This window comes from Myotis davidii, unplaced genomic scaffold (assembly GCF_000327345.1).
Source record: "Myotis davidii unplaced genomic scaffold, ASM32734v1 scaffold187, whole genome shotgun sequence".
NCBI classification, from domain to species: domain Eukaryota; kingdom Metazoa; phylum Chordata; class Mammalia; order Chiroptera; family Vespertilionidae; genus Myotis; species Myotis davidii.
The window spans coordinates 5,112,299-5,135,858 of NW_006383018.1; the positions used below are offsets into that span (position 1 = coordinate 5,112,299).

The following is a 23,560-nucleotide window of genomic DNA, read 5'->3' on the forward strand; positions in this document are numbered from 1 at the left end:
GGATATACTCCCAAACTAGTGGGGATCGACTAGCTGAGAACCAGAGTCTGTACCCTAGGGACAGAGAGAGATGAAGCTAGCAGTGGTAGCCAGGATGGTAGAATAAGGATGGTAGCCAGGAAAATAAGATCCCAAACCCAAATCTTGTGGTACTAGACTAGATAAGGGAAATGGCTGCAATTCTGAAGAAGTTTCATAAAATTGGTGTCCTCCAAATGGAGCTATGCTATTTCATTACTTGCTGGCTAATGCCCCAGTGTCTTTCCTTCTTTTAGGGTGAAATTGGACCTGTTGGTAACCCTGGGCCTTCTGGTCCTGCCGGTCCCCGTGGTGAAGTAGGTCTTCCAGGTCTCTCTGGCCCCGTTGGACCTCCTGTAAGTAGCCACTGTCATTAACCTCATTTTGTGGAAGGGGGAAGGAGTGAAGCTGGGGTCAAAGAAGAAGGCAAATATTTCTATTAACTGATATTTTTCTCCCTTCCTTTTTTTTTTCTTCCTGTCGGGAAACCCTGGAGCCAATGGCCTTGCTGGTGCTAAGGGTGCTGCCGTGAGTATATGGTTGGGTTGGAGGCAGGGAGGAGGTCAGAGGGGGCAATAGCTCAGATTTGCGGCTGTGATTTTAATGCCCTAAATGAGTGCTACCTCTCCTGTCCGTGGCTTCATGATTGACCACACCGCATTTTCCTTTTCAGGGCCTGCCTGGTGTTGCTGGGGCCCCTGGCCTCCCTGGACCCCGAGGTATTCCTGGCCCTCCTGGTGCTGCTGGTGCCGCTGGTCCCAGAGGACTCGTTGTGAGTGTCAGGGCTGTAGCTTTCATCATCCTGAAATCCCACCTGTACCACGCTTTCATTACCATCTAGACTTCCTCTGGTAGTTTCATGATTCTCACTTTTTTCTTCCTTAGCATTTTTAACTGCTATTTCTTCTATAAGTGCATGTGCATGTACGTACAGTCTCTCCCTCCTGCTATCCTAGACTGTCACCCAAAGGTCAGCGAGGCATATTTCAACACTATCAGTCTTGTCCTTTCCACTAAGACTATTCCCCTGTGAGACATTTCAATGTGAACTGGGCACATTTCTTAGAGAACTTGAGTTTCTCTTTACCTTGATCTATAAACATTCCAAGGTGTTCGTCTGCAAGAAAGTTGTGACAAATGTTTGTCATTTGACCACTGTTTTGTATTCAACCCTAGGGTGAGCCTGGTCCAGCTGGTTCCAAGGGAGAGACTGGTAACAAGGGTGAGCCCGTAAGTAGTTCTATTATCATAATTTTATGAAGTTATTACTTTTTTAATCCCAAAAGTAATACTTTAACTTTTTTAAAAGTTATTACTTTTTCTCTACCCGATTATGACATCAAAATGATTTTTCCTATTCCCTCCTTTTTTTTTATTTTTTTTTTTATTAAACAGGGCTCTGCTGGAGCTCAAGGTCCTCCTGGTCCCAGTGGGGAAGAAGGAAAGAGAGGCACCGCTGGTGAAGCTGGCCCCGCTGGCCCCCCAGGACCTGCTGGGCTGAGAGTAGGTTCCAAATGCTCTTGACCAGACACACGAGAGGCAGATGATAACACCCTTTCCCTGGGAATTGGTCAGAATTATTGAGTGCATTTTCTAGACGGAGGAAGCATCTGCTTTCCATCTGCTTTATTAAATCAGTAACTCGTTTCGGCATGTCATAAAATAGATCTGGAAAATAGATCTGATGACCCACTTTTGCAAAATGCTTCCTCCAGACATTCCTTTGGTGTTGGGTAAAAATTTTCGACATGGTTTGTGTTCGTATCTCCCGCTTAAGGGAATCGAGATTTCTTACATCTTGCCATGTTTCAATAAACTCTGCCCCGCTTGGCTCAAGGATCGTCTTCAATGCTCTTCTGTTTCATGTACTTTCTTACAGGGAAATCCTGGCTCACGTGGTCTTCCTGGAGCTGATGGCAGAGCTGGTGTCATGGTAGGTTGTCTATTACTCATTTCCTGGGAAAGAGCTTGAGGCTTCTGGTGGTTGGTGTGTCATTCACTTGAGCCCTGCTCCTCCCCTTCTCTTTAACAGGGCCCTGCTGGTCCACGTGGTGCAACTGGTCCTGCTGGTGCTCGAGGTCCCAATGGAGATGCTGGTCGCCCTGGAGAGCCTGGTCTCATGGGACCCCGAGTAAGTTTCGATTGATTCTGAGCAAGTAACACATGTCACTGCTTCCTTTTTTGAAGATATGAATATTATTTGAAGGCGACAATAAAAGAAATGAAAAGTACTAGCAAATGTGTTAGCAGGCTTGATGATGGTTGCCTTTTTAAATTTAACTTCATCAAAGCCTAGTAGAGACTTTTTACCCATTTGGTTAGTTCATAAATTTCCTATTTATGACTTGATTCAATAGCTATGAGGTTTGGGGAAGAATGGATTTATTTTCATATACTCAAATTAGGTTAGTTCTATCAGCATGAATCTTTTATCTCAATAGGTGAGTTTTATATAAGGTATTTGTGAAACGTATTAGGGCTATACATTATCAGTTTATTAGATTCATGGTGAAATCATTTTTCCAGCAATCACAAAGTGCTGTAATGTATTCAGCATCACACTTGCTATGGAGAAATGACCTTGAGATCCATAGACACCCTATTCCATAGCAATAGAGTAATTTTTTTTGCCTCTGTTATCTCTTATGGTTGAATATCAACTGTAACCATACCATAAACAATTGATAAAGACATCAAACATAGCAATAAAAAATCCACTCTGGAAAATTGCTTGCTAAAAGTATTTGTTTTCCTATGATGAGTAAACATGATGTATTTTGCCCATATAGTATGTTGCTCAACAGTTTCTTGAGATATCTATAAACAGATCGGTTGTAAAAGGAAAGGCACAAAATAAATAGAAAATAAAAGATTTCAGGGTTCTTTTCATATTTCCCAGCTAGTGGCTAATACTCCTAACTTACCCCAGGCAATGAACAAAAAAAAGTAGGGGAAAGTGCTTTTGTTAGATTTCAATTAATTGGTGCCTCATGAAATACTAATTGTAGTATGTGCACGAAAGTGCCCATATGAAAGCATCCTCACTTGCTTTATAGGGTTTTCCCGGTTCCCCTGGAAATGTTGGCCCAGCTGGTAAAGAAGGTCCTGTGGTAAGTATTGTTCCTTTTCCATTATATTTTCAAGAACACTTATTGCACCCTTATCAAGTCTATTTTGTGGCTTATTTATACATGAATACGTTGGAAATAAGTATCAGCCATGTACATCATCTGGGAATGCAAATTAATGGGTTGTAATTACGGAGTCCAAACGAATACAGGACTGAAAGGAGAGAAGGAAAAAGAAAAAACACGACAGGGAAAATTGGAGAGGGCGACAAGGGTATGAAAAGAGAGGCAAAGAGGGAATTGTGTACCGATGAAACTGACTCGCTATGTGTGTAACAACACCCTACGTAGAAAAGGGAAATGGATTCATCATTGACCATGAAGATGCTGCATCACAAGCCTGGGGTCGTGAGACCCTGTTGATGCTGGTAAAGTTTCAATCAACTCTGGTTTCAGGGTCTCCCTGGGATGGACGGCAGGCCTGGACCCATTGGCCCAGCTGGAGCAAGAGGAGAGCCTGGCAACATCGGTTTCCCTGGGCCCAAGGGTCCCACTGTAAGAATCACCACAACCTCCTCTCCCTTGGCACTTTTATTTTTTGGCCACATTTCACCAAAACTCTGGTATTTCTCGCTTGCCTCAGTTTACTCTATTTCGAAGGGGTTCCTCTCAACATGGGAAAATTGCAAGCCGCTTACCATATTAAAAGTCAGAGTCCAGTGTATCACTCACTGTACACCTGCTGAAAATCCATCTCCTGCGTCATGCTTCTGCAGACCCAGGTGTCCCTTGTTGTATAGGGAGCTGCAGGGCGATGGATCATTCCTCGGACAACAGAATTCAAGGACGAGGAATCTAAAACACAAAAGCAAGAAATGAACATTTCAAAATTGTTATGGTTACCTTGCCATTTAATGTGTAACATTTTTTTAATGTTTATTATAGGGTGATGCTGGCAAACCTGGAGAAAAAGGTCATGCTGGTCTTGCGGGTGTCCGGGTAGGTGCTAACTTCTGTGTAGATCTATCCACACGGCATTCATCTAGGACACCCTTCCTGTGAGGCCGCCTGACATCATTCCATCATGTTCTTTCCACGATGACATCCCCTGGGGTTCTTTTACCATTTAAAATGTTGTTGTTTCTTAAACCACACTTATAAGGAAGTGAGCTGTAACAAAACAGAATATATGTCAAGTCAGAATTATTTATGGATGCATTCGGATTTTATTTAATTCATTCTCTGACCTTCATTAATTGCCCTCTATCGATGGACTTCCAGTGAACCATATCAAAAGTTGGTAGATGGTATTTGGGCCTTAGCAGGAAACCCAGAATGAGTTTAATTCATACTAAAATGACAAGTTTTGTTTTGAGCAAGTAATGCCTGAGGCTTTGAGGCATCTTAAACTGCCTGACTCTTGGTGACCCTGAGTTTTTCTATTAAACATTTTAGGGTGCCCCAGGTCCTGATGGAAACAATGGTGCTCAGGGGCCTCCTGGACCACAGGTGAGTATTTCTCCCACTCGTATTCTTTTCTGCCCTAAAATAAATACAGTCCTGCAAAATGGCCATCTCCTTTTTTTCAGTCCAAAAGTGATGTCACTAGATAGTAATGGTGCCATCCACCATTATTTATGCTGTCTTTCCTATCACTCTCAGGGTGTCCAAGGTGGAAAAGGTGAACAGGGTCCCGCTGGTCCTCCAGGCTTCCAGGTAAGTCATGTAAAACATACAGAATAGTGCTTTTGGTGAGACCATCCATCTGCAAATCGCCATACCACTCTCCACCACCATGGAGCACGGGCTGTCAGAACTGAAGCACAGAAGGTGCATTTTTTCAAGGCAAACTTTTGTGGAATGCTTCACTAACACACAATAGTTAGTGATCACGGTGATATTAGAGAGTTCCCCCAAAACCCAATTATTAGCAAACTGCCTGAGTAGAGCCAAAAGATTGAGATTGGTGTTTCTTTCATCTAGGGACTGCCTGGCCCTGCAGGTACAGCTGGTGAAGCTGGCAAACCAGGAGAAAGGGTGAGTAAAACCAGTTTATAGTAAATTCACCTAAACTTGGGACTTTCCCTGTTTAATACTCTACAGCAGTGTAATTATAACATGCAAAAGGAAACTTCATATTTAATATGTGAATCATAGTGTTCTATATATGTTGGTACTGATGGAGAGAATGAGCCACGTTACCCAATTTTGTTTAAATTACTTTGTTTTGAGGATTGAATGAAACATCACATCATGGAAATAAAATAAATCAATGAGCTTTCCACTTAGCCTTATTTTTGGCATTGCTCTTGGTAATGTTAAAACATAAATCATGTCCTTCTTCATAGGGAAAAAAGTTAATGCACTGATTTTTCATCAAACTAGCCCATGAAAAATTGGTTTTAATGTTTTTCTTGGCTTTCATACATGATACTGTAGTCCACAATCAGAACACGAGTTCTGAGTCCTTTTCCCTGTAATTGTGATGAATGTTTCTCAATTCAGTTACATTATGTGGCCTGGTCTCCTCTGTCAACAGTCAGGCATATTGAGGAGACAGCTGGTCAGTAATAAAGGAGATATACTTGGGTATACATTTTAACTAGATAATGTGCATAATATGATCATTTCTATTAAAAAAGCAGTCTGTTAATATAACTAAAAATAAGTAAGGTCCAATAGTGTTCATCATTATTTATCATATTATCAAAGGACATAGTCTGTGGTCACTTTTCAAAAAAATAATACACTAAATAATAGGAAACTTAAATTTCCTGATACCAGGTTCTAGGATAGATAAAGCTTGGATCAAAAGGGTTCTCACTTTTTGTATCTTTCCATACACCATTAAAAATTCTCTTGTTCCTAATATCCCATATAGGCAAGGTCTATCTGACTTTATTTAACTCTTTTAAAACATTTCTAATATCAATTCATACGTAGATTTTAAGAACCTACAGAAATGTCATGCTTCATTTATTTCGTGTTTTGCCTAGGGTCTCCCTGGTGAATTTGGTCTCCCTGGTCCTGCTGGTCCAAGAGTAAGTATTACTTAACTAACTTTCATAAACTTCTGTGCATGTATTTTTAAAACAAGGACTGTTTCTCCTAAAAACTCTTTGTTTTTTAAATAGATTTTAATTGATTTCAGAGAGGAAGGGAGATGGAGAGAGCGATAGAAACATCAATGATGAGAGAGAATCATTGATTGGCTGCCTCCTGCACACCCCCTATAGAGGATCGAGCCTGCAACGAAGGCATGTACCCTGACTGAGAATCGAACCATGACCTCCTGGTTCATAGGTTGACCCTTAACCACTGAGCCATGCTGGCCAGGATCTCCTGAAAACTCTTGATGACCTTGCAACAAGTTCCTGATATTCTTCTGTAGTCAAACATAATCTGTAGAGAGCATTTGAATTTTTAATTGATAGTAGACTTTTTTACTTATTTGCTCATATTTATTATTCAAAAACCTTATGGTTATAAGAAACATAAATGACTAATATTTTTATTATATCCATGATTTAAATAGACAAGCATGATATATTTATGACAGTGGCTCAAACTTAGTCAAGAAAAATTAATATCTTACTAAGTTTTAAGGTTAATTTTTGCAAGGTATGGTGATGTTTAAAGTCTAAAGCTAAAATTGTGAGTCTACTCGTACAAAAAATAAATGAATATATATATTTAGTTTGTCTGTAGTCATTAGAATAGCTGGAGTGATTAGCTTACCCCTAACGTGTCCTACTCTGTGGCTAGTTAACATATATCTAGGATGCCCAAGCAAATTTAGTATCATAAAACTGCAGTATCATAGGACCAAGTTAGAACAAGGGACTTTGAAACAGTAGCAATGTGGACTTACTTGTTAAATATTCTGGGCCATAGAATGTTATGGCATAATGATATTTACATGCAAATTGGGAGATATCTTAATAGATAGATACAAAAATACATATAACATATACATATGTATGTCTCCTCTGGTAAATATTGTCACTGTTGCATAATTATTGCATGCAATTATAAAATGGGAACATAGATATGTTAATATCTAATCTTATTATCACCTGGCATTGCTGTCCACCTAAAATGACACAATATTTCCCTTTCAATATTATACATAACTGGCATCTCCTTTTACCTATGGATCTATCACCAAAAAAAGGAAATAAACAGAAAAAGGGAAATTAATTCCAAATCTGAATATTATAATCTAGGAGAATTAATTTTGGAGTTGTAGCCATAGAATATTAGAGCTGAATGAGATTTTAGAGATCATCTCATCCCATCCCTTCATTTACTGGTAGAGAAATTAAGAAGAAATAATTATAATTTTCTAATCAGTAGCAGAACCAGGATTCTGAAAGCTTAACAAATATGAACTCTGATGTGTAAAACAGTATCTCTGTAATCATGAACCCTGCAACACTTCTTCCTATCCCTCTTTTTACAGGGGGAACGTGGTCCCCCGGGTGAAAGTGGTGCTGTTGGTCCTTCTGGTCCTACTGGAAGCCGAGGTCCTTCTGGACCCCCAGGGCCTGATGGGAACAAGGTAAAATTTCATGTTATATATTGCTGATTTGGCCCACTATCCTCTAGAATATGTAGATCCTTTACAATAGTGAATTCGTTGTTTTTCAGATTATTTACTTATTTCCAGTTCTATAATGATGGTCATCGAAGTAAATAATAATCCAATTCCAGTGAACCTGATTTATTTCCAAAAACGGGAAATCCCAGTCTTCTACACACATAAAAAATTTAGTATGGGTTTTCACTATTGTCTCATCAGACTATTTATAAGGTCTCTTTCTGTTCCTGTCTGGACTGAGAATCTGTTTTAATCTCCAGATACATTTAGATACAATATTTAGGGAACAAGCTTTTACCTTCTCAGTATCCTCTTTCATAGAGTAAAATTTCACAAAGTAGTCTAAATTTTAATAAGAGACTTTTTCATGATAAAAAAATTAAATGAGCAGTACCTTCACCCCAAACACATAAGCCTGAAAATCTTGTTTCAAAATGGAATCTGGGGCTTCGATTTTAAAATAAGTGAAATTATACATTTCTGAAAAACAGATCACTTTAATCAGAATAAAGAGAAAACAGCTGATACTACTTTTGATTCTTTAAGGGAAAAAATGTAAAGACTGGCTGCAGAAAGCTATTCTAGTATGTAGAAGAATATTGGGGGGAGTGACAAAAACAAGGTAAGAGAAAACGTGGAAATCAGAAAGTAAATAAGGTTCGCCTCAGAGGCTAGTAGACAGGCTTTAAGGATGTGGGACTGTGAAGCCTGATATAGAAATGGGAGCTATAATCCCCGCTCTTAAGGAGATTAAAATGTAAACATTTCCTCGATCGGTAAGGTCTCTTTCTGCTCCTGTCTGAGCTAAGACTCTTATTCTCGAGAAATGTTGGTTGACAAGTACTTTCCACTCTCTGTCTCCTATTCTCCAATCCTATCCTTTCCTTTCCCTGCCTGCCTCCCTTAGGAGGATTGGGGGCAGGTTATAGAAAAGTCACAGCACCAATTCCCACTCCCAGCTTCTCCCCAGTCACTGTCATAATAGCATCTTCCTCCACTACATTCTCCTTCCTTTCATAGCCCTCCTTTGTGTCTCTAAGTAGGCAATGATGCTATCTATTTAATGTTTCAATTGGAATCCTTCAAGAGTTTGAGTTTTCTTTTTTTTTTTTTCTTTTGTCACTGAAATAATTGATTTCACGTATGTTTGATTCAAGGGTGAACCTGGATCCGTTGGTGCTCCGGGCAGTGCTGGTGCCTCTGGTCCTGGCGGACTCCCCGGAGAGAGGGGTGCTGCTGGCATCCCTGGAGGCAAGGGAGACAAGGTACCCTTTTAGTGTTGGACTTGAATACATATTGTTGATGAACTTTAGCGAGAAGGCTGCACAAGGTTGCCCAGTTTTTTACAATTCTTGGCAGGTGGTCTAGTAGCATTTTGATATCTACGCATGTATGTTTCCCCCTGCCACCTAGCACCTACGCATTTCTAAACTTACTAATCTGGCAAAATTCCTTGCTACCATGGAATTTCACACAAACAGATGGTGTTGAGTAATACATGAGGCTCATTTTAATGCCACTAACAATAATGCCTCATCCTGCCCTAATTAATGGCAAAAAGCTATATTGAACAGCTGTCAACCGTGCTGCTGCATTAGTTATGCCATAGGAGGGATTGGGCACTGCAGCCCGCTGTGACGTTACCTTATAATTCTGTCCACATGAATTATGCTTGATTATGCTTCAGGAGGGTCATGGAAATTAGAAAAGAATATTTAACGATCATCTGAAAAGGTCCTTGATTATTTTCCTATTTTTTTTTTAATTCCTCCTTTCACACATGTAGAATGGTAGGGAATCAAGGCATTACTAAGATTTTCAGTGACTGAGATATTGTAGTATGTTCTGTAAGAACCCTTCAGAGTAATTTTGATTAAAAACTTTGGTCGGAAGACAAAACATGGCTCCTGCTTTATATTTCAGGGTGAACCTGGCCTCAGAGGTGAAGTGGGTACCACAGGCAGAGATGGTGCTCGTGTGAGTAAAATTTTGTTTGTTGTTTGTGCTTAGATTATGTTTTTGTACCCCCACTCAATCTGAGTTGAGAAGCTTTCCAAAACAGAACTGACAAATAAGGATTTGAGTTTAGTCAAAGAGCCTCCTATCCCTTCCTGGGTCTACGACTAATGATACCATTTTACATGTTCCAAAAGCAAAAGTCAAGAGGACTTACCACTTTGAAAATCGCAGCCTGAATTTTCTACCTTCCTCATTGTTCACTGAACAAAAGTAAAAAGTACAAACCAAGAACTCTGGGGTCACTGGAACTTTAAAGGATTGCTGAAGTCATTAGAGGGCTTTAGAAAAAAAACACCAACTCCTACATTTCAAGAAGCCAGAACCTCCTAACCAGATCCTGTTAATGCCATGGAGATGCCAAAGATAATCTCATAATAACCATACCACAGCTCGTAAAAGCCATAAGCTCCCTTGGTTTCTTCTTCTCATCTCTCTCTTGGAGCTGATATCTCACTATGGCACATGCATAGTTGTCCTTTCTCTGAATCACAAAGTCCCAACAGTTCCAAACAAGGCCACACATTTGCTGCTCTCAAGGGAATTTGACAAAAGCAGAGAGTTCAGATCTCCCCAATTCCTAACCTGCCCTTGCCTTACACATTTCCATAACCTTTACCACGGGAGCACTCTCTTCCTGAGAGTGGCTTCTGGTAGTATTCATAATTACAACTGAAGCGCATCAAAGGTTTTTTTGATGTCCGCCTAGAATATGCAGTGAAAGTGGCCTGTCCCTGGATAAGCACAGCAGGGGGGAACAGCAGGGGTCACTGTTGATGGTACGGGAGGTTATTATAAGATCTGTTTCCTTTTTGGTCCTAGGGTGCTCCTGGTGCCATGGGTGCCCCTGGTCCTTCTGGAGCCTCTGGTGACCGGGTAAGCATGCATTTTCTCTGAGTTGCAACTCTCCAAGCCAATAGCAGTAGCTAACATTTCCTGCCTGCCTTAGCTCCCAAAAGTCACAGTAATTCATTTTTATGGCTTGGTTTTAAACCCACTTATTTAAAAACCTATGTTTTATGATGGGGCAGCAGGAAACACTGTGTGTTTAAAGCTCTCTTCCCCTTTCTACATATATGCCAGCTATGTGATCTACACTTTACTCCTTGTCATTTGTTTTAAAGTCCTACTCTGTTGCTCATTAAAAACATCCTAATGCACTGAGCCTTCTCAAAGCCTGTAATTGTAAAAAAAAAAAAAAAAGAAAAAGAAAGAAAAGAAAAGAAATCAATAAAATACATAGTGTGCTCATTTCCCATTGAACACTTAAAATAGGCCTTATTTATTGTACTGCACAGATTGCAGCAAATAGATCAGCCCTGTGTTCATCTAAAAAATAGAATGTCCTCTTCCTGGTATTGTAAGCACTGATTTATAGAGTTTTTGCAAGTGTATGACCAATACCACTTCAGCCCCAAAATTGAATACAAACATTAAGCAGAGTCAGAACCACTTCATTTCACTCTGTAGATGTGCATTAGTTATCTCTCCCAATGCATCAGCAAACTCTGACAGGGGACAACTGTCAAGCATGGTTACCTCTCCTTCCAACTCTGTGAGCATTTGTGTTTGGCACATTAACAAGCTCATCTTTGGCCCCATCGTAGGGTGAAGCTGGTGCTGCTGGTCCTGCTGGTCCCGCTGGTCCTCGTGGTAGCCCTGTAAGTAGAAACCTGGGTCATTGCGGACACTCATAACTTTTAGACACTGATGAACCTAAGATGCTAAGACATAAAAATGCCTTCTCTCACCTAGGGTGAACGTGGTGAAGTTGGTCCCGCTGGTCCCAACGGATTTGCTGGCCCTGCCGTGAGTATCATGTAATAAAGGTTAATCTGAAAACATCCCAAGTTGGTAAGTGAGTGAGTTTGGAATACCTGAACCATAAAACTGTTCCTTTCCAACAGGGTGCTGCTGGTCAACCTGGTGCTAAAGGAGAGAGAGGAACCAAAGGGCCCAAGGGTGAAAATGGTGTTGTGGGTCCCGCAGGCCCTGTAGGAGCTGCTGGACCATCTGTAAGTTGAATTCACTGGTGCTCAACAGCTACCTATGAAATATTAGAATTGAACATACATCAATTAAATTCCTACTACACACAGCAGAGAATATGCCAGATAGATTATTTTTAAAATAAGAATTAACATTTGCATCCTGTTTTATATTTGTAAAAGTCTCATTTATATTACCTTATTTTTTGATAATCCCATAGGTGGTAATATTGAAGTAAAAACACTTATTTTATTTTATATGACACAGATAGTTAGTTTTAATTTCTATATTTGCTTCTAAGAGACATGAGAATGATTCCTTTGAATAAAAGAATAACAATTGTAAGAATTGTTTTGTGATTTGATCCCATCTTCTTTTGTTTCCATTTAGGGTCCCAATGGCCCCCCAGGTCCTGCTGGAACTCGTGGTGATGGTGGCCCCCCTGTGAGTATTTAAAATGGACTCATGGCTTTTCTTTCTTTAAAATTTAAGAGGGACATATTTACAAAATAGATTACTATGCAGCTGCAAAAAAGAAGGAACTCTTACACTTTGAGACTGCATGCAGGGACAGGGAAAGTATTATGCTAAGCGAAATAAGCCAGTCAGAGAAAGACAAGTATCACATGATCTCCCTTATATGTGGAATCTAATGAACAAACTAAACTGATCAACAAAAGAGATCCAAAGACATGGAAGCATGGAACAGACTGACAAATCTTAGAGGAAAAGGGAAGAGAGTAACCAAAGAACTTATATGCATAACCTATGGACACAGACAATAGTGTGGTAGATGTGGGTGGTGGTGGCAGGTGCAGGGTAGAGGGAGTCAGTGGGGGGAAAAAAAGGAGGGTATCTGTAATACTTTCAACAATAATTTTCTTAAAAAATTAAATAGGTACAACTTGAAAGTTTGGATATTTGGGGTAAATTTGTACTACTATAAGGAGACACTTGAGATTCAAGTTAACTCTGATCAAAGAAATTCTCATATTGAAGTGAAGGTCAGCTTCATAGGATATTAACATAATCCCAGGTATGACTCAGTGTCATGTATGTTGCTACCACCTCACTTGAGGTAATAACCCAAATTAAAATTCCTGGTGGTTTAATTGTGGAATGGGTAAACCATTTCTTTGATACCCTTTATCTTCTTGTTGATGCTTCACTTCTTCTGCCTGACCAAGTCCTTTCCTTTGACATCCAGTGTTATCACTCCAACTCCCTAGAGACCCTGAGCTCCCTAAGGCTCCTTCCTTCTTTCACTGGACAACAATTAAAACTTAGTCTTTTGTCGTATCTTCCTCTGTAAACAAAATTACTTATTCATTGTCCATTCCCTTAGCACCCAGCCAGGTAGTTAAGATAGTTATTAAGGTATGCACAACAAGGTGTAATAATGGCATAGTGTCTTTACCTTCTTGGTCTTACAACCTCCAGTAATACATTAACATTTAGAAAAGGACCATCAGAGCTTCAATGCAAAATATGGGTGTCACAAGTGGAGGAATGCTGGTGAGGAAGATGGTAGATGGAGTGTCTTGGAGTCCTGATTTAATATTACTCTATATGAGGCTGCCACTACCTACTCCTTGGTCCATCCCTTTGTCACAGAGTATTGAGGATTTGTCAGAATTTTCCATTTTACCTGAATCTCTGAAGTTGGTGCTGACTGTAGAATTTTAATATGGAATTTTAATGTGCTTGGTTCTAGGGCATGACTGGTTTCCCTGGTGCTGCTGGACGTACTGGTCCTCCTGGACCCAGTGTAAGTAAATCACTACAAAATATATCTTCATACACTCTAGCCGAAAGGCCTGGCCTCTGGTGGGAAACTGGTAAGAAACTGTGTAAAAATATGCTACTACATAGCTATCACTTTCTTAGTCTAAAATCAGTTTTTCTGAACCATTAAGTCAAATTCATCACAAATTATATCTTATAATATCAATTTAAGAGGATTTTATTCATGTGAACACAAGTTCCCTTTTAGGGGCATAGTCTTTTTGTTAAAAATAAAAAACAGAACAGTTTTAGTCACATATCAGATATTTCTATATCTAATTACCCTTTATAGCCAACATTCTGTCCCATTGTTAAGGTATAATTGTTCCTGAATTTAAAGTTGGTTCGGCCTCTAATTTAATTCTGAATCAGACTCTTCTGTCAGGACTCAAGAGAATTTAATTAATTACCAAGGATTAAGTCTTCCGGTTAAGGTTTCGGGGGTGGGGGTGGGGGGGGAGAATAGCAAAGATGTTGATTTCTTGGAATCCTTTTACAGGTTCATAACAGAAAAATCTTCATTCCCTGTAGGCATTTAATTAAAGCTAGTTGAGAGCATATGTGATTCCTCATTTATGACCAAAATGCCAGTATTGGCTTTCTTCAAAAAAATAAATGACTAGAGTTCTCCAAAACTCACTCGTTTACAACCAACTTGATAACTTTGCTTAGTTCCAATATGCCAGGTTACTAGTACTACAGCATTGCTTCCCCTCACAGACATTTTCCTTAGCTTCTACCTCCGTTCACTTTATTACAGTCTCCAGAGAAGGAAGATGGGAGTTGCTTCTTTCTATAAGAAAGAATGTTTAAAAATCTAAACATTTCTCCCAAATGGCCAGGATACTATTTTGTTGTTTCCCCTGCATCTTAATATCAAAAATCCCAGCTGCTCTCTTCCAGGCCCATGATGATTAACAGAAAGTAAATGACCTTGTACATTTGCCCACAGGGTATCACTGGCCCTCCTGGTCCCCCTGGTGCTTCTGGTAAAGAAGGAATCCGTGGGCCTCGTGGTGACCAAGGTCCAGTTGGCCGAACGGGAGAAACAGGTGCAACTGGGCCTCCTGGCTTTGTTGGTGAAAAGGGTCCTTCTGGAGAGCCTGGTGCTGCTGTGAGTGATTTTAAACTCCTCTTTCCTAATACCTTACATTGAATCAAAATAAAACCCTTACACAAATCTTCAAATGGTTGTATTTGTGGATGAGCATTGCAGGCCCTTGAGTAGAGCTCAGTTAAGCCAGGAAATCTGCCTAACAGATATCGAGGGTCATCGCTTCAGTGGATGCTCAGAAGGCACTAGATGGGAATAACGATAAAAGAGAAAACTCAAGGTTTTACCAAAACAGCCCGTTAAGTTCTTGAGGGCACCTTAAGATACTGGGATTGGAACGGAATCCCAGCGCAGGGGTCATCCTACCATCTATTAGTTGACCTCAGTAAGCTACCAGTTCCTTAAACGTGCATTGTCCAATATTATTCCTACTCTGAAATGTGCTTTTGTTAAGACCTGGTTCAGTTAGCGGCCAAGGTCAAAATTTGCTTGCTGGCATAGATTCTATAAAAACTCTACTCCATAACCCAGAGGGCTAAATTCATTAATTTCAACCACATATTTTTAATGTTGTTCCACTGGTTTCAAGAAGGGAACAAAAATATGCATGCCAAGATGGAAACTCATTGTCCTCACTAAAGAAAAGACATCTAAGGATATGTCCTGCTAACCAGACTGTTTCTAAACTGAGGATAGCTCATTCTCATAACCCTGAAGCCAACCTGTTATCAGCTATGGTCTTTACAGTAACACTCAGTCTTCTTCATCTTGTTCAGGGACCTCCTGGCACCCCAGGTCCGCAGGGTCTTCTTGGTGCTCCTGGTATTCTGGGTCTCCCAGGCTCTAGAGGTGAACGTGGTCTACCAGGTGTTTCCGGATCTGTGGTGAGTGTTTGACACGATTCTTATTCTCATTAACATAATAAAAGATTTTAAAAGCTGCCACTTCAAATGTGACAGATTGATCACTGAATAACTCCACTTAAGATATTTTATTCATGGCATTTCCTTTATTCAGATCACATGTCACTTCTCCAAGAAGCTTTAATACCACCTTACTTAGACACATGCAATAAAGACACAGCTTAACATTATGCAGAATGATTTTTGTTCTTTTTACATGCTTAAGAATGACATAAGCTCTAATTGCATTTACTCCTCTGCAATATGAAATGCTAGCATCATTTATCCTGTGGGAAGAATGAAACTCTGAAAGTTCTGAATCATCCCATTAAACCTTAGACGTGACAGCAACTAGGAACCATCTCATCTCCATAAACTCTCTCAACTTTATGAATTCATTTCATTTGGGCTAGCAGATGAAACTAGGCTCACCAAATACAGAGGACATTCCAAAACTACATAGAGCCGGGCATCTTAAGTGTGTAGGAGAACGGTGAGGGTGACAGTTCTTACCATTTTATAGCCTATTCATTTTCATTCTTTCTTCAAGCTGAAAACTCCTGGCTAGGGTAGTTCTGGGAAGGTAGGATTGGCACTCTGTTCAATGAGAGAAATACTATTTTGTCTTCTCTGCCTTTTTAGGGTGAGCCTGGTCCTCTTGGCATTGCCGGTCCACCTGGGGCCCGTGGTCCCCCTGGTGCTGTGGGTAGTCCTGGAGTTAACGGTGCTCCTGGTGAAGCCGGCCGTGATGTGAGTCCAACACTTGGTTTGTAAAATAAAACCTGGCAATATTTCATTGTGTGCAGCTTTATATCCTGCCCTGAGGTCCACTTGTTCCAGGTTTCTAAACATGGTGTCAGTAATATCTACATATACTGACCACTCTTAGTATTGAAAATAAAAAAAAAATTACTTGGGATGCAGGGTAGGTCTTTAAATAGTATACAATACTTCAAAGCTGGCCAAAATATTAAGAAAACACTTCTAAAAAAATCTAGGTTGGCACGGTGTTGTTCCTATTTTTAACAGTCTGAAAGGGTTTTCACTATTGAGTTCTGGGAGTGATGAAGGCAGAATAGCTGAACTAAAGGGGCTGGTGGGCTACAGAGTTCATTAAATGCCTTTGTTGGTGTGGTGTCTTCACAGGGCAACCCTGGGAGTGATGGTCCCCCAGGCCGTGATGGTCAACCTGGACACAAGGTTGGTATACCTCTTCATCTTCCCCTCATTTAAAAGTGACTAAACTACAGGCAAGATGCTAAGCTTCATTTTGCCTTTGGTAGGGAGACCGTGGTTACCCTGGCAACGCTGGTCCTGTTGGCACTGTGGGTGCACCTGGTCCTCATGGCCCTGTGGGTCCCACTGGAAAACATGGAAACCGTGGTGAACCTGTAAGTTGTAAATACCAGTTCTTAATGCTGTCATCCTCATAGGCTTTCCTTCTGACTGCCCCACACTTGGGACCCTGAGAGGGGCCGGGCAGGACAATCTTGGGCATGCTGATAACTTGTGTTTTTCTTTTCCAATTCACAGGGTCCTGCTGGTTCTGTTGGTCCCACCGGCGCCGTTGGTCCAAGAGGTCCTAGTGTATGTACATAGTGAAGACTTCTTTACAAATGAACATTTAAGAGAAATCTAGACTGTCCATTAAAAAAATAAATAATATATAGGCTAGGCTTTTTTTTTAAATTTAGTCCCTGTTGAGAATTGTTGCAAATAGCTTTTAAATCACAATTTCAAATCTCTTCTGCTTGTTTGTACTAAATAATCATGAAGATATAGCCAACATTACAGACAGCTCAACTAAAGCTGATTGAGATGGGAGTAGCATACACATGGCTTTTAGACTTTTGCATGTCTTGAGTTTCCTTTGTAAAGAGATTCAACAGTATTTGTTGAGAAGTGAGTGTCATTTTTCTAAAAAGGTAAATGTCCTATATGTACTACTCTTTCTCTGCAGGGCGCACAAGGTATTCGAGGTGATAAGGGAGAGCCTGGTGAGAAGGGGCCCAGAGGTCTTCCTGGCTTAAAGGGGCACAATGGATTGCAAGGTCTTCCTGGTCTGGCTGTAAGTAAAATGAGGACATCCAGCATCTATGCAGATCTTAAAGGCCTTCAACCCAAAGTGATCTTCCTTAGATTTTCACTGGTATTATTCTAAAATGTCCTGCCTCATATTCATTTACCATTCTCTGGCTAACTTCATCTCTTGGAGATAATACTGTTTCATCCCACCGTGAAAAGGTGAGGGTTAAGGGAGATAAAAATACACATATATTAAAATCTCCTGGCAACAATGTCCTTCAACCTCACTTAAAGTAAATGTAATTAGAGGAATGACTAATATTGCACTGCTGAAATAGCTTGCAGGAAAAAAAAAATTGAATATAATAGACATAATGGGAGAAAAGAGCCCCATTTTACATTTTCAATTTTCTCAATCCAGAGTTCATTGGAACTAAAGTTTTCCATTCAGTTTTTAAAAATCTATTTATTGACATGTGTTCTGAAAATGTGATTTTCCTGTTCTCTCTTTAAAGGGTCATCATGGTGATCAAGGTGCTCCTGGCACTGTGGGTCCTGCTGGCCCCAGGGTAGGTAACTCTAAGAGACATCTCTCTCTGAAATAGAGCTTATGCAGTGGTTCTCAACCTGTGGGTCGTGACCCCTTTGGTGGTCGAATGACCCTTTCACAGGGGTTGCCTAAGACCATCCTGCATATCAGATATTTACATGACGATTCATAACAGTAGCAACATCACAGTTATGAAGTAGCCATGAAAATAATTTTATGGTTGGGTCACAACATGAGGAACTGTATTTAAAGGGCCAGAAGGGTGAGAACCACTGCATATAGAAGGTAGTGAGCCCCAGGCCTTTGCTCTCTTAGGGGGGTTTCACTGGCTCACAAAGTCCTTCTTCCCTAGGGCCCTGCTGGTCCTTCTGGCCCTCCTGGCAAAGATGGTCGCAACGGACATCCTGGTGTGGTCGGACCTGCTGGCATTCGTGGCACTCAGGGTAGCCAAGGTCCTGCTGTAAGTATTATTTGGGGAAAGAATAAAGAGCATCCCTGGCCTCAAGACTAAACCAAGATAATTATGTCAACACATTAAAGTAGTCTCCCAGTTCCATGTTTTCTAAAATATCTAAACGTGGTCTGTATATAATGAGTTGCTTAAGTCCATCCCTGCATGTATGCCTGGGAGCAAGTTGTTAATTTACATAAATCTGATTCATTTTTTACTTATTAAAACATGCTTCTTTGTGATGCCCATCTGAAAACCTGCTGCCATTGATGTCTCTCAGTGAGCCTCCTCTTTCTCACTTTCACCTTTGCAGGGTCCTCCTGGTCCCCCTGGCCCTCCCGGACCTCCTGGCATAAGTGGTGGTGGTTACGACTTTGGTTTTGATGGAGACTTCTACAGGGCTGACCAGCCTCGTTCACCGCCTTCTCTCAGACCCAAGGATTATGAAGTTGATGCCACTCTGAAATCTCTCAACAACCAGATTGAGACCCTGCTTACTCCTGAAGGCTCTAGGAAGAACCCAGCTCGCACGTGCCGTGACTTGAGACTCAGCCACCCAGAGTGGAGCAGTGGTAGGTCAAGATGACCCTGAATGAGCCAGAATGACCCTTCTCACAAGCTGGGCTTTTCAAAATCAGTTCCCACTGATACTTAGAATGAAAAGCAAAACCTCAGCGAGAGGTTTTATGGTCCGGGTCTTGTTTTTTTTCTTAAAGGTTACTACTGGATTGACCCGAACCAAGGATGCACTATGGATGCTATCAAAGTATACTGCGATTTCTCTACTGGTGAAACCTGCATCCGGGCTCAGCCTGAGAACATCCCAGTCAAGAACGGGTACAGAAGTTCCAAGACCAAGAAGCACATCTGGTTAGGAGAAACTATCAATGGTGGAACCCAGGTGAGGAATCCCACAAACATTCCTTCCCTTGCTAAACAATATTTTGTTAGGATTGTTTGTTTTTTGATCCTTTACTGGAATGGATGTATTAAAAGAACCTGCTCTTTTGGGGATTCCAGTTCTATCTTGAGTTACACATTAAAGACATATTGATTGAACATATCCATACAATTCAAAGTTATTACTCACATTTAACTTAACTGATAATCACTGGAGAAACTGATTAATGTCATTTAATATGAAGGTGTCCTGACCATGCATGTGTATTTTCAGCATATGTGCTTATTTTAATTTTTAACTAACCTTTTCACTGATTTTATTGAATGCCTACTGGTGGGAATCACAGAAAAAGAACGAGATCCAAATTTCGATCTCTGCTCTTTTATTGTAAATAAGAAACATACACAAAAAGGCTTGTCTGAAAGAGGTACCTTTCTGAGATGACCTAGCCTCAGTGCGTTATTCCCAAGGCCCTTCTAGGTAACTGATACTTGAAAGACAGGTGGATTCTGTTTCCTTTAATGGTCAGTGGGAGAAAAGAGGGGACATATGTAATACTTTCAACAATAAGTATTTTTTTCAATAAGAAAGTAAAATTTCCTTATTCTTAAGGTTCAGATCTGACTTCATTGTTTTTCCCTATACCAGACTATTTTTTTTCCAAATTGACTCTTAGTATCTGAGTCCTTCTCCACTTAATTGGAATTTCCATCTTATTCTCTGTAGTTTGAATACAATGTTGAAGGAGTGACTACCAAGGAAATGGCTACCCAACTTGCCTTCATGCGCCTGCTGGCCAACCATGCCTCTCAAAACATCACCTACCACTGCAAGAATAGCATTGCATACATGGATGATGAGACTGGCAACCTGAAGAAGTCTGTCATTCTGCAAGGCTCCAATGATGTTGAACTTGTTTCCGAGGGCAACAGCAGGTTCACTTACACTGTTCTTGTAGACGGCTGCTCTGTAAGTAAAAGTGAAATATGGGAATAGTGAATAGGACTTACCTGAGGGGCGGGGGGTGAAGGGGGGGGTCCTAATTTAGAAACATACACAAAGTAAACAGATAAATGAGTGGCCTAACTTATTTAATCATTTTACATGAATTTATTTATTTAAATTCAGCTGTTAAATCCAGAGTATTCTTATCAGATCTTTCTTGCCTTCTGAAATTCTCTGAAATACTGAAATATATACTATGTCCATATATTAGTTGTTGTTTTTTTGTATTAGTTTCTTCTCTTTTCTTAAATCATAATTTATGCCCATAACTTAAAATTACTTGAGGTTTAAAGGACCCAAGCTATAATTTATAGTTACATGTATGTTATTTTACCTGCTAACATGGCCTACATTTAAATTTTTCATGCTTTCTCTATAATCCTATATAATAAAAGGCTAATATGCAAATTGACCAAATGGCAGAACAACCCATTGCTATGAGGCACACTGACTACCAGGGGCAGACACTCCATGCAGGAGCTGCCCCCTGGTGGTCAGTACACGCCCACAGGGGGAGCACTGCTCAGCCAGAAGCTGTGGCAAGCACAGCCGAGATGGCGGGAGCCACTCCCACCTCCGTGGCAGCGCTCAAGATGTCCAACTGCCTGCTTAGTTAGTCGGACATCCCCCACAGGCTCCCGGACTGTGAAAGGGTGCAGGCCGGGCTGAGGGACCCTCCCCCCCAGTGCACAAATATTGTGCCCCGGGACCCTCTAGTATACTATAAATGGAAGAAAAATTTAAATATACTGATAGCAATACTCTCCAACTCCCCTATCCCCCACAGACACACACACATCCTGAAAATGATGATGTAGACATAAATCACTAGGAATATGTATTGCAATGTTGTTGTTGTTTTAATTAGACTGGTAGGAAGTCTCTCCCTCTAAAGACACCCCCCGATGCTTCTGTTTCAAAGATGAATGTGTTGATCTGGGACACATGTATTCAGAATGACACAAGTGAAAATGCAGTTCTTATATCTAAGATTCAGATTATATTAGATTCCAAAATATTGCTGCTTTATGTATATTTTTTCTTCTCTCTCTTTTTTTTTTTAACAGAAAAAGACAAATGAATGGGGAAAGACAATCATTGAATACAAAACAAATAAACCATCTCGCCTGCCTTTCCTTGATATTGCAATTTTGGACATCGGCGGTGCTGACCAAGAAATCAGTTTGGACATTGGCCCAGTCTGTTTCAAATAGTTGACCTCAACCTAAATTAAAAGAAAGGAAATCTAAAATAACAACTTTCTCTCTTTGCCATTTCTTTTTCTTCTTTTTTCACTAAAAGCTGAATCCTTCCATTTCCTCTGCACATCTATTTGCTTAAATTGCGGGCAAAAGAGAAGGAGGATTGATCAGAGCATTGTGCAATACGATTTCATTAATTCCCTCTCCCTCTCCCCTCCCCAAAAGATTTGGATTTTTTTTTCAACACTCTTACACCTGTTGTGGACAATGTCAACCTTTGTAAGAAAAACAAAATAAAAATTGAAAAATAAAAACCATGAACATGTGCACCACTTGTGGCTTTTGAATATCTTCCACAGAGGAAAGTTTAAAACCCAAACTTCCAATGGTTTAAACTACCTCAAAAACACTTTCCTGTGAGTGTGATCCATACCATTAGGTGCTGGCCCAGACAGAGATGAGCTGAGGTACTTGTTTTGTTTTGTTCAAAATACAAAGGTGCTAATTAATAGTATTTCCGATACTTGAAAAGTGTTGATGGTGCTAGAAGAATTTCAGAAGATACTCCTCTGTATTGAGTTGTATTGTGTTTTTTCCATTTGATTTTGCATCAGTAATTTACATCTTATCCCTGAATAAAAGCATGCAGATCATTTGCCCGACATTGTCCTCTTCTTTAAATTCAGCATTTGTTCTTTGCCAGTCTCATTTTCATCCTCTCCCATGGTTCCAAAGAAGCCTTGCTTCTCAAGACAGCAGAAAAATTAAATTGTACCTATTTTGTATATGTGAGATGTTTAAATAAATTGTGAAAAATGAAATAAAGCATGTTTGGTTTTCCAAAAGAAAATATTGACTAAAATTCTTTGCTTCAATGCTCTTTGCAATATAAATATGGATTATGGCATCTCTACCGGCCATTAGACCGAGTGTTTCTTATTGGATAGAAACCATGCAGAAAGGCAGTTTGGTTTGGTAGAAAGAGCAGAGAACAAGGCCCCAGGATATCTGAGCCCCAATTCTGGCTGATTGACCTTGAGCACTTCACCTTTTTGAGTTTCAGTTTCTATATCTGTAATATGGGGAAGATTCCTTCTCTGAACTATTATAGATTTGTCCTACTCAAAATACATAATACCTAAGCAACATGGCATTGTTGACCTAAGTTTATTCTAAGCAGAGGACCACAGACCCTTTTGGGCTATTATCCATTAAGCATTTTGAAACAGTGGCTGAAATTTGGTCTATGCACAATTAATACTATCAACTAAAACAGTTTCAAATATTCATAAAAAAAATGCCATACACTTAATCTGATGCAACTGAATACAATGCCTGTTAAGAGGCAATATGTGTGCTGTCAATCAGCATAGACAATTGTGGATAATAGTACCATGAACACCTACCTGACAAATCAAATTCATTTTCATTCCCTGCACCTTTCAATGACATCTTAAATACACTTAAACATAGTAATGTGTCAAGTAAAATGTTAAAATTCATTTACAGCTTATTTCCTGTTGCAGAACATAATTGTGATTATAATATTTGCCTCCTGTTATAAGTCATCTCAAGATTCAATTAGTTTTTTAAGCAACTGAACATGATGGAAATCTAACATTAACTCTAAAAAGTTAGCAAGGTCTACTAACCAAATTGTAACTTCAAATTATGGTTCTTCTGCTACCTGAATCAAATATGGGGATGGGTAGTAAAAAGCAGGTTCTCAGTCCTCATCCACCAAATGAAGACTTGTAAGGAATCAGTATTCTGAAAACACCTGGCAAAATTCTGATGTGCACTAATTGGGAAACCTTTGGTTAAGGTGATTTCCGAAATCCTTTATAGCTATAATATTTTATGTCTAGCAAGAGTGAATCAATATACCTGGACAGACAATATAAAGAAAGCTAAACCTCTGGGGTTACAATACTAGTAACTCCTCACAAATTAGTAATTGCAAATAGTCAAGGCAAACTTGCATGATAACCAGT

The 23,560-nt window shown here is 40.0% G+C and overlaps 1 protein-coding gene and 1 long non-coding RNA gene across 2 annotated transcripts in view; one reads left to right on the forward strand and one right to left on the reverse strand.

Moving 5' to 3' along the window:
• Positions 1–22,416, forward strand: part of COL1A2 (collagen type I alpha 2) — a 36,443-nt gene extending 14,027 nt beyond the window's left edge. Inside the window, exons 17-52 of the mRNA XM_015558334.1 lie at positions 276–374; positions 502–546; positions 692–790; positions 1,195–1,248; positions 1,414–1,521; positions 1,898–1,951; positions 2,051–2,149; positions 3,075–3,128; positions 3,543–3,641; positions 4,032–4,085; positions 4,542–4,595; positions 4,749–4,802; positions 5,070–5,123; positions 6,083–6,127; positions 7,549–7,647; positions 8,844–8,951; positions 9,610–9,663; positions 10,525–10,578; positions 11,310–11,363; positions 11,458–11,511; positions 11,610–11,717; positions 12,082–12,135; positions 13,406–13,459; positions 14,429–14,590; positions 15,307–15,414; positions 16,075–16,182; positions 16,579–16,632; positions 16,716–16,823; positions 16,966–17,019; positions 17,393–17,500; positions 17,973–18,026; positions 18,360–18,467; positions 18,772–19,030; positions 19,175–19,359; positions 20,086–20,328; positions 21,432–22,416. Coding sequence (XP_015413820.1) covers positions 276–374; positions 502–546; positions 692–790; positions 1,195–1,248; positions 1,414–1,521; positions 1,898–1,951; positions 2,051–2,149; positions 3,075–3,128; positions 3,543–3,641; positions 4,032–4,085; positions 4,542–4,595; positions 4,749–4,802; positions 5,070–5,123; positions 6,083–6,127; positions 7,549–7,647; positions 8,844–8,951; positions 9,610–9,663; positions 10,525–10,578; positions 11,310–11,363; positions 11,458–11,511; positions 11,610–11,717; positions 12,082–12,135; positions 13,406–13,459; positions 14,429–14,590; positions 15,307–15,414; positions 16,075–16,182; positions 16,579–16,632; positions 16,716–16,823; positions 16,966–17,019; positions 17,393–17,500; positions 17,973–18,026; positions 18,360–18,467; positions 18,772–19,030; positions 19,175–19,359; positions 20,086–20,328; positions 21,432–21,578 — 3,309 coding nt within the window. The 3' untranslated portion in view covers positions 21,579–22,416. The remainder of the gene's footprint in view (positions 1–275; positions 375–501; positions 547–691; positions 791–1,194; positions 1,249–1,413; positions 1,522–1,897; positions 1,952–2,050; positions 2,150–3,074; positions 3,129–3,542; positions 3,642–4,031; positions 4,086–4,541; positions 4,596–4,748; positions 4,803–5,069; positions 5,124–6,082; positions 6,128–7,548; positions 7,648–8,843; positions 8,952–9,609; positions 9,664–10,524; positions 10,579–11,309; positions 11,364–11,457; positions 11,512–11,609; positions 11,718–12,081; positions 12,136–13,405; positions 13,460–14,428; positions 14,591–15,306; positions 15,415–16,074; positions 16,183–16,578; positions 16,633–16,715; positions 16,824–16,965; positions 17,020–17,392; positions 17,501–17,972; positions 18,027–18,359; positions 18,468–18,771; positions 19,031–19,174; positions 19,360–20,085; positions 20,329–21,431) is intronic.
• On the reverse strand, positions 3,665–11,530 carry LOC102770757. Its single transcript, XR_436503.2, has 5 exons — positions 11,454–11,530; positions 11,242–11,361; positions 8,851–8,931; positions 4,048–4,256; positions 3,665–3,941 (listed from the first exon to the last, which is right to left on the reverse strand). It is a non-coding gene; the product is annotated as an uncharacterized LOC102770757 (long non-coding RNA).
• Positions 22,417–23,560: the final 1,144 nt, after the last annotated feature.